Source organism: Daphnia magna, linkage group LG1, assembly GCF_020631705.1.
Source record: "Daphnia magna isolate NIES linkage group LG1, ASM2063170v1.1, whole genome shotgun sequence".
NCBI classification, from domain to species: Eukaryota; Metazoa; Arthropoda; class Branchiopoda; order Diplostraca; family Daphniidae; genus Daphnia; species Daphnia magna.
This window is the reverse complement of record NC_059182.1, coordinates 8,421,214-8,433,467: the sequence shown is the minus strand read 5'-3', so window position 1 is coordinate 8,433,467 and position 12,254 is coordinate 8,421,214. Positions and strand designations below refer to the sequence as shown.

General features: G+C 36.7%; 2 protein-coding genes across 3 annotated transcripts; one reads left to right on the top strand and one right to left on the bottom strand.

Moving 5' to 3' along the window:
• Positions 1-103: 103 nt before the first annotated feature.
• On the top strand, positions 104-2,382 carry LOC116928497 (protein angel homolog 2). 2 transcript variants are annotated; one of them, XM_032935593.2, is made up of 3 exons: positions 104-257; positions 426-1,820; positions 1,882-2,382. In XM_032935593.2, exons 1-3 carry the CDS (start codon positions 253-255, stop codon positions 2,039-2,041), a joined length of 1,560 nt encoding a protein of 519 aa, XP_032791484.2. In that variant the 5' UTR covers positions 104-252; the 3' UTR covers positions 2,042-2,382. The 2 variants fall into 2 exon arrangements, with proteins under 2 accessions (XP_032791484.2, XP_032791481.2); XM_032935590.2 differs by lacking the exon at positions 104-257 and having other exon boundaries at positions 269-1,820.
• A 1,943-nt stretch (positions 2,383-4,325) lies between these two features.
• LOC116928512 (probable RNA-binding protein EIF1AD) lies at positions 4,326-5,150 on the bottom strand. The gene is made up of 3 exons (XM_032935603.2): positions 4,908-5,150; positions 4,599-4,816; positions 4,326-4,542 (listed from the first exon to the last, which is right to left on the bottom strand). The coding sequence occupies exons 1-3, from the start codon at positions 4,992-4,994 to the stop codon at positions 4,347-4,349; spliced, it is 501 nt and encodes a 166-aa protein (XP_032791494.2). The 5' UTR covers positions 4,995-5,150; the 3' UTR covers positions 4,326-4,346.
• Positions 5,151-12,254: the final 7,104 nt, after the last annotated feature.

Sequence of the window (12,254 nt, the reverse complement as noted above, 5' to 3'; positions counted from 1 at the left end):
ATTTCCTTTTGTTTTATCTTTATTCATGTATTTATGTAACTAATGTACAAGTGTTTAAGTTTTTTGGGGGTGTTTTTCAACGAGGCTATGATTGCGAGCGCCAGATGGTGTCGTAACCCTTGTTTTTTGTCTAATTGGCTCTTACTAGGGAACGCCTACCCGCCATAGGAGGTATTCTATTATACAGGCCTTAAGCATTAATTAGGCCTTGACATAAGCTTTCGCATTCTGCATTACCTCTACACGTGATACATGACGTAAGTTTTGCCAAAATTAGGTCACTGTATTATTAATGGTTCTAGCGAACGCGTTCTTTTCATGAGATACTGTTAAGTTTGCCAAAGTGATTTCAAACTTTTCTTTGGCCAGCCCAACAGTTTATCCTATTGTTTTTATTCAATTATGTTTACTTCAAAAATTTTCAGGTGTACCCTTCGCCATATTCTCTCGGTTAGATGCGGATTTTTGTGTCAACCGTTTTGCCTTGTGACTGCTGATTTGAAAATGTCCAGTGAACAAAAAAAATTTTTAAGAAGGCATTCCAGTGCAAAACATCACTACACCTCCAGCGGTCAACCAATTAGAACAACTGGAATAATTATATCGGGATCACAAACATATCAAAACAACCCTAATACTTGTGGAAGTCAACAAAGAAGACAGGTGCATGCATATGGCTGTGCTAATGTCTTAATAGAAGAATCAGAGACTCATAAAATCGAACGTAATGAAACAAGAATCAGGCACAGACTTAGTTCCTTACGGAAATGGGAATATACACCACTTGGTAAGGAGCTTCAAGAACAAAAAACCAAACAGCCTCCCCATTCTCTTAAATTTACTGTCTTGTCTTACAATGTGTTGGCACAACACCTCTTGGAAGAGCATATTTATCTCTACAGAAATGTTGAGACAGAGGCTCTTAATTGGGATAAACGTGCTGAAAGAATACTGAGAGAAGTAACAAACACCTATGCTGACATCTTATGTCTCCAAGAAGTTCAGACAGATCACTATGATACATTTTATGTTCCAAAACTCACAGCCATGGGATTCAAAGGAGTATATAAGAAACGCACCGGGAACAAACGTGACGGTTGTGCCATATTTTTCCGTCACTCGAAATTCGAATTGAAGAAAAGCATTCCGGTGGAGTATTGCAAACCAAATGTGGAGCTTCTTGACCGTGACAATATTGGTTTAATAGCGCTACTTACCCCACGCGTGTTACAGCCGAAGCAGGTTTTCGATGAAGACTTGCCTTTCATTGTAGTGGCTACCACCCATCTTCTTTACAATCCAAGGCGGCATGATATCAAGCTTGCACAATTACAATTACTCTTCGCAGAATTAGATCGAATCGCCTTCGATTCACGGAAAGCAAACTCTAAGAAGACTGACTGGGTATCTTATCATCCTACTATCCTGACCGGAGATTTTAATTTGACACCGGATACCAGCATCTACCAGTTCATTACGCAGGGTTCTCTGCTATACAAAGGCCTGAGTAGACGGCAATTGACTCTTGACGCTCGAGGGCATATGCTTGAAAATGAACTTATACCACCACACCTCAACATCACAGACCAATGTCAACATCTCGATTCTACCGGAGAACGCACCCCTCATGAAAACTTTACGAGTGTGAAATCAGAGCGATCTAAAGCCGGGTGTTCCGTTTTACGCTTCGCAAGTGGTCAACTGTCACATCAGCTTCAGCTGGAGTCGGCTTATCCACATCGGAGAAATCGTCTTAACGGAGCTAAGGAGGCCACTACTTACCAAAACGATTGGGTGACAGTTGACTACATTTTTCATAAGTAATTCTATTTAAACAAAGCATATGTTAAGTTGCAGCTAATGGTTTCTTCTCGCGTTTAGCGGTCGTGAGACCGGCAGATCGAATCTGCATCTACTTAGTCGTTTGGGATTGCTCACTGGAGAAGAATTAGATGCGCTTGGGGGGTTACCTTCACTGGCTTCACCTTCTGATCATTTACCATTGGCCGCCCGCTTTCTCTGGAATTATAGAAAAGCATAAGATTTGGAGCAGCTCTTTTTTGTACATGCCTTCATTTTGGCATTCAATTGAAAACGCGTTGTCATGAACATTGTTAGTAAAGTACAGTTGTAACTCGATCTTACCTACTGAAATGAGATGCATTTAACCGCTGTTCGTATAAATATTGCCCATCGAAAAAATTTTTAGGTTTAGCTGGGTTAAAAAGTTTTTACACCGTCACTTCTATCTAAATTACGTAGCAGTTTTATCAGCGACGATTCATCAGTTGCGTTCGTCAGTTTGCGTTACGTTGAACACTATATTACAAACATAATTTCGTTGTACTAAATTAAAAATAAAAGATAAAAATAAGTAAAAAATTCTTTTTATTTTTGAGTGCGGAACGTGGAAGGATATGTCTGGTAGTGTTCACTGTACAGGCTTAAGTATGGTAGGACAGCAGTCATCCGTCAAACCAAGTTTTTATGAATGTTAGGTCAGAAACTTCAATTAATTTCTGCGACTTCCTACACTAGCATCGTGTCTTTCCCACGATTATCTCCACTGAATTCTCGTTTGTCGAAAACAATCGTTTCACGCGCTCTTTCAGATTCAAACAATATGAAATTAAAAGAAAACGCACGTCGTCCGAGCGGTAATTCATTAAATGAAAAAAAGTATATGGCCCAACAACAGGTATGCCAGTAAAAATACAAAAGGAATTTCCTGTGCCTCCACACAGGGTAAAAGTTATCGATTATGCAATGAGCTGTGAGAAATGTGTGTGGCCTAATTATACGAAAACACCAAAATTTAATTGTTTGTCATTATTTCCCTGGATTGTGTACAACTATGAAAAAAGAGAAGGATACCTAGGCGCCACTGTAGTTTCAATAAAGAATTACGTGGATGTTTGTGGGATCGAAATCCTATTGAAATAGAGATCAATCTAGATTCCTCAAGTAAAAAGAGCAAAAATTTTGAGTAGATGCACGCAAGCACCTATGAATGGGAGTACTATGTTTTTGTCTGCCATACGCAAAACAGCTTTTTTACCAGGCCACATCTCGGGCCACATTTCTCCCTCTGAAAGTTGATACTCTAGTAAAAAGCCCATCTAATTGCCTCCTTATGCCGGCGAGGCGACACAACGCCACACAATAAATTACCGATTATTTTATTTTTATGTCGGTTAGTTTAAAATTTTCATGGATGGCCTATTATTGTCAAACGCGTGGGGAGTCTCAAATGACAGTGGGACCGAACTTGAGGTATCAAGAAATTCTAAATTGGCTGTAGCAGAGCCACTTTGCAGTCTGTGGTAGAGCTAAAAAATGGCCTGAGGATCGACACGTCAATTTACTGGTACCATAAGTGACAAATATTTAATCGGACGATCAGAAAATGGTCGTTTTCAGTTATTGTGTTGTGTGAATTGTATTAATTTTAATTAGCAATAGAATTGACTTCGACCAAACAACGCTTTGCAAACTTTGTATCTAGTAATCAACTGATTTAAAACAACAAACGGGCTTACCATTCTTTGGAGTAGATTGTAACGCTGATGAGTCATGGAATAGCTAATCAGCTTGGAAAATAGCGGATTTCTACAAATTTCTCACGTATATTCTGTGAAATTTGTTGACCCATTCTACTTGGAATATATTTGGATTTCACTTAAAATAATGCCTGCACTTCATATTTCTGTTGCTGATGTCTGCAATACTAGGCCTACTTGTTTTTCAAAGAATAATATTGGTTTTTATGTGGTGAATAAAGAAATGAAGCATTTCATTCATTTCCGAAATTCCAAACGTTAGTTCCAGCAACCGACATATCTCTCACACAGTGACTTTTTAAATTCAACGACCAAAGGAACAATTTCGAGTTGTATCGATCTACCCGATTTTAAAATAGAATGAATGGATCACTTCATACTACAACAGCCTCACTCCGTTTGCTGTTACGGCGGATGCTCTCATGGCAAAATCGACGAAACTAATCAAAGGATTCCTGGCTTCGTTTATAGACAAACGTTTACTCCCATTATGTATGATTTACTCCGTTATGTATGATATTAGATACCCATCACACGTCGACTCAATCCCATTTGCATCTCTGGGTTCACAGTTCGTTTGACGAGAGTTATAGATACATACTTTTTTCCTGTTTTACCGATTTCGGTATGCGTTGCCTATTCCTAATGAACTTCTGAAGGTCGCAGTACAAACCAATCCACCAGTTAAATGAAAATATCTCAGTAAATGTCCGTTTAGTTTAGGAAATCCATTTCGCGTCTACGGAAAATAATGGAAAAACAATCTTGGAAAATGATGATAAAAGTTTATTCATAATCCTTATCTTTAGGTTGAGCAGAACTTGAATCATCACTGTCACTATGATCTGTGGATTCATAAATACACTGAGGTCTGTTTGTGTTCACAAACAAATCATCATCACTTTTGGAAGAACCATCGGTATCAACGGTACTGATGTCAGGGTTTACATCTGTTATTGCAGGCAGAACAAATTCTTTGGGCCTGGAAGCATTGTTTTATAGATAAAAACTGACTGAAGCAAATAAGCACTGGCTTACCATTTCTCCTGGCTTTGAATGTATTTAATTTGGCTACCATATAGAATAGCAAGAATTTCTGCTTTAACTTTCTCTCCTTCCTGAATGGGCTGGATAAGGACATAATCACCACGCTTAATCCACACATTTTTTCTAAATTTTGTTGGCATGGAAACTAAATATTTTTCACCTTCTGCTGTTTCTACTTCATGCAAGTTATTCCCCTTTCCTCCTAGTACCTGGTACCGCGCAAAAATAGGAGTTACGTGAAGAAACACAAAAAAAGTTTAAGAGTTTCCCAAGTAAAAATAGAGCACTGCAACTTCATACCTTTACTATCTTTTGGTTTTCTGCAGGAAGAACATAGCCATCTAACACTTCCTTTGTGACATGCTTTCTTTTTGTAGTTTTTGACATGGCAAACTTTCTTTAACTTGGTCTTTTGAAATCAATTTTTAAAAGGTAAAATCCATTGCATTGCACCAAGGCCTACTTAATGCTTAAGGCCTGTAAACTCAAATACCTCCTGTGGCGGGTAGGCGTTCCCTACGTAGGGCCAGAGCATAGACAACGAAGTGGAAGACCGCTAACGCCTATATCCCCCTGTAGCGATGCGCGTGACATGCCGCATGGTGGCGCTGAGTCCGCTAAGATAATAATTTTGGGTTTCCCTACTGATCCAATGCTTCACACACCGTAATTTTTAATTAAATCATGCAAGGTATCACTTTGGTATGCACATGTAAATTAAGCACAAAAATTCAGCATATCGTGTGAATTATTTCATATTTTTAGTGGTTGGGTAACCTACGTTCATAAAATGTTTTATTTTTCCCCATTTCCCGAGACAAATTTTTTTTTTTCGAATTTTCGAGATAGGGAAAATGGGGAAAAATAAAACATTTTATGAACGTAGGTTACCCTTTGCATCGCATTTGTGAAAAACGCGCAACGCAGGATGTTTTACTGCTCTATTGGGATGGTTAAGGACTCCGTTTAAAGATTCATGAATATGGGTAAGTCGGTTCAAGTCTGATTTATGTCATGTTATCAATGTGAGTAAAATTTTAGTGTGTGAAAATGAAGTGAAAGTGAAAATGTTTAATCCGTTTATAGATTTTTTGCCTAAATGATTAATTCAGTTAACTACAGAAACAAGAAGAAAATTTTTCATTAACATGATAATAAAACTTATATATTTTTTTTACCATACTACTCTTTTCATTTTAACAACTCAATTACCATATTGCTGTCACTTTACTGCACAATTTTTTTTATCAAAAACTTGATTTCCTTTTGTTTTATCTTTATTCGTGTGTTTATGTAACCATGGTTGGTGGTCCCAGAACTGTCGTCTGCTAGGCCTGTTTTGGGCTGTTTGTCTCCTATTTCCACGGACAAATTTTGGGGCACTCGCTAGGGGCGCTGACTACCCGGATCAGTCATAACATTCCCTTCAAAACGTTTTCTTTGGAACATCCCTCCCTCCGTCCCTTTTTAAAGGTTTGAATATATAGAAATCCAATATCATATGGAAGCAAAACTTTTAAAAAATTAGGTTAGCCAGAAATTAAAAGAATAGCAGCATAAGCTGCGCAAACTGTCTAAGATGGTTATTTAATGTGTATTAATGTATATTAAGGTTTGTAATACAAAGAGGAATTGATTCAGGTTTCCTTTATTTGTGTAGTAATTTTTTTTTAATTTTTACAGAAGAAAACAGCGTGAAAAACAGTCACAACTGACTACTTTCCTTATTGTTGACAACGTTATGGAGGGAATGTTATGACTGATCCGGGTAGTCAGCGCCCCTCGCGCATTTTCCCAAAAATTTGTCCGCGGAAATAGCATACGAAACACCTAGCACACGACAGTTCAGGGACCTCTAATGCAGAGGCGTGCACGAAAAAAATTTTTTTTTTTTTAAACAAACCGAACAATGGGGGTGATTATTTGTTTGTTTGAACAATTGTTCGAATAATTGGCAAATAATCCCTAAGTTGAAATTGTTCGAATAATTGTTTAAAATAATTATTTTCAACAATTTTTTTAAACATTTTCGTCCACAAGCCCCAATTGGCAACCAAGAAAATTCGTATTTAAGATATTTAATTATTGGATTAACTATTAGTTAATTAGTCGATAAACAGACAATAACTGTTGAATAACTTTATGCAAATGCGTGTCCTAGTTGGTCTGCTGCGGCTGCAGCGTCTTATGGAGAAACCATCTTCTTCACGTTAAAAATTAAGTTTTCATAACTATAATTTAGATTTCCCCCTTTTCTTCCTAGCAGTGGGTACCCTATTCATCTTTTCATTTCCCAATTTTTTTTTCTGCAGCAGTTTGAAAGGCCTAGGCTATTTAGCGTTTGACGGAAGAAAAGACAAAACGCTAGTGCGTGAAAATTCAATTCAATCCTTTACCCGTGAAGAACATATTGTTGTCTTGTCCCAACCTGGGAGTCGATATGTTAACCATTTTACGCCCATAAGTGGCAAAGCAATCGATATTGCAAAACAACTACTTAGAATCGTGGAAGCCACTGAGTCGGTCAACACTTTGGACGTTATTGGAGCTGATGGGACAGCGGTCAACACTGGCTGCGTAAATGGGGCCATTAGGCTTCTCGAGCTGCACCTAAAAAGGCCCCTTCGGCGAGCTATTTGTCAACTTCACCTCAATGAGTTGCCTTTTCGGCATATATTTAAAGAGCTAGATGGCAAAACAACAGGGCCATCCTCCTATTTTGGTTGTATTGGTTCAGCTATTGATGCAGAATTGGTTAATCTAGAACTTGCCAAGTTTTGTAAAGTTCGAGGCCGAGTGAAACAGATCCCTGACGCAGTTACAAACCAATTTACCGGAGACCAAAAATATTTGTATGACATTTGCCTTGCAGTTCAAACTGGAATAATACCAACAGGCCTTGAACTAAGAAGTCCCGGAAAGCTCAGTGTTGCCAGATGGCTTACAAAAGCAAACAGAATTTTGCGGCTTTATATTTCAACTGAAAAACCAACTGATAAGTTGAATAGGTATATATGATTAAAATAATTTATTTGGGTGATACTTTTAAAGATTTCTTTTTGGTTTTCTGCTGTTTTTTTCAGATTGGTATTTTTCATTTTGAACGTTTATGCCCCTTCGTGGTTCAACATTAAATTTAACCATAGATTGCAAGATGCAGCGGAAATTTTTTTCTATATAGTCAAGCTATCGAAAGCGCTAAGGGCAGAAGAGAGAAAAATAGTCCATCGCGTGTTAGCTATAAATTTTTTTCCGCCCATCCTGAAAGTATTTTAATAGGAATGTTGTCCCACCAAAATCTTCAATACCGAAAATTTGCCCTTAATCTAATTTTTTATGTAAGACGGTTGCGAAAAGATTTGTTTAATGATTCGTCTGTGCGAAAGTTCACTTGCCCTACTATTAATTATGATGCAAAATGTTTTTCGGATTTGGTTGTTTTGGAATTCGTCAAAAAATTCCATTACAGAACCTCCACTAACTATGCGTTTTTGTAAAAGAAATTTAATAGCTATGGTTGAAAATTATACTTTTGATTTTGGTGACTATCCAAATCATACTCAAGCTGTCGAGCGGATGGTTAAATTAGTCACCCTAAGTTCTCTGAAGCACATTGGCCATGAAAAAAGACATTATTTCATTTTAAATAGTTTAAACGCATTAAAACAGGCGTAAATCAGTTGTTTTCAGTGGAATCCGATCTTTTAATACCGAAAGCTTTTGAATTTGGCGCCACTTTTAGCGGCGAAACTTAAAACTTTTGCTGTGCTCATGTAAATTAATTTATTTTAGTTTAACAAATACAAACTTTACTTGTAAAAAAAGCTCTTTTATTCTTCTACAGGAAAAAACCAATTCCCGATTTCGGGAAAAAAAAATTGTTAAAGAAAACTTAATTTAATATAGGCGATTGCAGCGCCACCCATGTATTTCCCCCTACGACGAAAGAAAATGTCACTTTAAGTGTAATATTTCAAAAACCACTTTAAGATATAAAAATTTTCTTTGTAGATAAGCAGCCTATATCTTATGTCAGCTGCAAGTTGCACCATTTAGTTTTTTTTTTGAAAAATTAGCCGCGTTATTTAGAAAACTATCCACTGGGGTAACAACAAAATTGAAAAACTTCAACTTTAAGAGGTCGCCGGGTAAAATGTTTTGAATATTATGTAATTTTATTGTCACTAATTCATTATTCTTATTAACAAGAAGTATTTTACATAGAAGGAATTAAAAAAAAAAAAAAAAATCGAACACCCCTAATAGTCATAGTCATAGTCATAGCATAGTCAGTACTAGATGGTGTGACTACTTCTGTACGCCCCACGTCACTTTTCGCAAGCCGCGCTCCTTCCGCTTGACCTTCACCAAGCGGCTGTTTGACTGGGATAGGATATAGTGTATAGAACCAAAACAATTTATTCTTTATTCTTTTCCTTATTGTTTTCCTACCCTTTATTCTTAAATAACATTAAATTTTTAAACGCCCCTCTTTTCTATGTAATTTCTTCCTTAGACGTCTTACAGAGGGACTTACCCTTCAAACGTTTGAACTTGATTTTCTTGTAGTTCGACCTTCACGAATCCCGTATAAAAACTTTTTGTTCTATAGAAAATAGACGAGACACCGTTCACAATTCAGTTCCTTCTAGAGTTGTCCCCAATTTTTTTTTGTCACTGAAAATATACTTCACAAGAAAAGACAATGAAAAAGTAAGTTAAAATATTAATAGCTTACATTTGGTGGCAACGGAGCCGAACTCGGCTTCCGTGTTAAGCTGAATAGCGTGTGATTTTTGTTTTGTTGTTTGTTTTAAATTTTTATGGTAATAAGTGTTACTTATTGCCTTCTCTTCGTTTGTTGGCTTTCTATTTGGTTGAAATTTTTGATAACTTTTCGTAGTTTTAAAAGAAGATACTTTATTAGAAATTAGTTCGTTATAAAAGATGAGGACAAATGAGGATAGCGGTTTAGAAACCACTTTAGAAAGAAGATCTGTAAGAAAAGGGCCACTTAAACAAACATTTTTTCGATCAGTACGTGAAAGGTTCACTCCCGTACGATCAGGAGGCTGGTCGACGTCAATTTTGAGAAATAACAAAAATCTAGGTGTCGAACTAGATAGTGATAGCCCACATAAATCCGATATTGATCTTCTTGATTCCAATGAAGTTCAAGAATTGAGAAATGATGATCAGTGGAACAAAGTACTTAATATGCAAGTATCGCCACAAGACGAAACCGTCGTCGAATCCCTGATAGGCGATGAGACAAGAGAATTGCTATCATATAATCAACTTCTAGAACAGGCTAAGGCGATTACGGACTTTTCTAAAACAACAGATAGGGTAGAAAACACAGAAGATATCTCTATAGAGTGGTTCGAGGTTGCCATCTTGGATAGTTATTTCTCCCAGTTTGGGGCAACCTCAAACAAAAAAGCATTGGCAATTTTAGATAAATAGTGCCAGCCAACTGTGAGTTTACAGATTGACATAAGTAAATTCATTATTAATAATAACAAGCGTTCTAAATTTTACACTGGCATCGACTCTTATGAACAACTAATTGCCTTATTTGACTTCATCGAACAATCTGCTCCGAAACCACATCCACTAGAAGTCCTTACGCATTTCCAACAGTTTGTCCTAACCCTAGTAAAATTACGTTTAAATTTCAGGCTTAAAGATCTTGGACATCGATTTAAAATAGCAAAGTCTACCGTCTCTAAATATGTGCACATTTGGGTCACAGGCATGTATCAAGTATTCGTACCAACATTTCTATTTTGGCCGGGGGAACGAGAAATAAAAGCTACACTTCCGATGGTTTTTCGTGAACATTTTGAGCGCTGCATCTCAATTATTGATGGCTTTGAAATTTAATTAGAGAGTCTCGCACACTCTCTAAAGTAAGAATTCATGTGGAAAGGGTGATTGGCACATTAAAACAACGTTTTTCAATTTTGAGTGGACCGTTACATCATGAAATGTTTTTCACGGACGAGGATGAAATATGTTTCGTAGATAAAAGAGTGAAAGTGGCCAGTGCGTTAAATAATTGTAATTTCAGTATTGTTCCTCGGAATTGATAACTTCTTTATTATTAAATGTTTAAATACAAATACAACTGAGTGTTAATTTGATGGGAAACCATTAATTACAAACTTTGTTTTTAGCACACGTTTTTCTTTACTTATCTTTTTTGAGATGGCTTTTGTACAGACATCACTATTCCATGAATTAAAAATTCGTTTTAAATTCAAATGACTTAGAACACAACTTTTATTAAATACTTTTCTCAAACAAATGGACACACTGCACAAAACAATTTCCTCATCTTTTTTTATTGTACTACCAAAGCAAGGTAAGTACGCATTTTCCTTGTTACTGATGTCAGTCAAAGACAAGTCGCTCGTTTTTTTCTGATTAGTGAAGTGGCAGGCAAATAACTCTGGCAAAATACATTTTCCCCCAAACAAACGAGCTGATGGAAGGTTACGCTCTATAAAGGAACTTGAAAAAGGAATCAAACAGTAAAAAATGTCTTTCAAAGAATAAATCACCAAAAAAGCTGACGAGGCGCCAATAACAAACATTTCTAACTGGATTCGAAAAAAGTATTGATGAGTTTGTTTTATGACTAGTTCAACGGTATTTGGGTCTTTCAAAAGAATAAAGTTTGAATCATTTACAACCGCATGTTCTAGTGTTTCGTTTCGGTGGGAGTAAGGACACTTAATTTCGATGACAAATTTGCCTTGACGACAAGTTATCACTCCATCGGGACTTGCACCAATAAAAGAATATTCCTTTGAAATGACGAAACCACAATCGGAATATTTAAACGGTGAATAGTGTCCTTCATCACTAAGCTTCTTTAGAAATGACTCTCTTGCAATTTGCTTGTTTTAAACTAACTTGGCATTATTGTAATGTAAGTAATCATTATTGTAACTAACTTGGCATTGTAAACTACACCCATTACAAAAATTGTTCACTTTCATTAGTTTCCCACCAAAAATACTAAAATTTCTGCCTTTCGCAACATTGCCTATTTAATTATATTAAACACGTTTGTCTTCTCTCTAGTGCAGAATTCATTATAAATAGAATTCATCAATATTTATTAAATATATCCATTTTTAACAAAGGTGTAAAAGTTGCTGCACTAGAGAGAAGACAAACGTGTTTAATATAATGAAATAGGCAATGTTGCGAAAGGCGCAAGTTTCAAAAAATTGTGAATTTCAATCACAAATTTAACATATAAATAATTGCCTAATCTGGATGAATTAGGTATTTAAGGATAGGGAATTAAATTAAGGTTAAATGAAATCAATTTCTGGACACATTGATTGGTAATTTTATAGATAAGGAACGAAAAACACCAATTTTTACTATACCCCCGAGAGGCAAGGGGCCTCCTATACTAGCGAACCTGGCGGGGAATCTTGGGACCCTTTACTGAACACCCGCCGTTTCTTCCAAGAGACTGGGATAGCGCGAGAGTGTACCTTTCCTATTATATCGTGCTGTAATATTCCGTCCAGGCTTAACCTGGAACCCTACATCTCTACGACACCAAATCGTTCGCTCCGTGTTGTGGCTGTTGATGGAACCTCGCCTTACAGTATTAGGAACCCT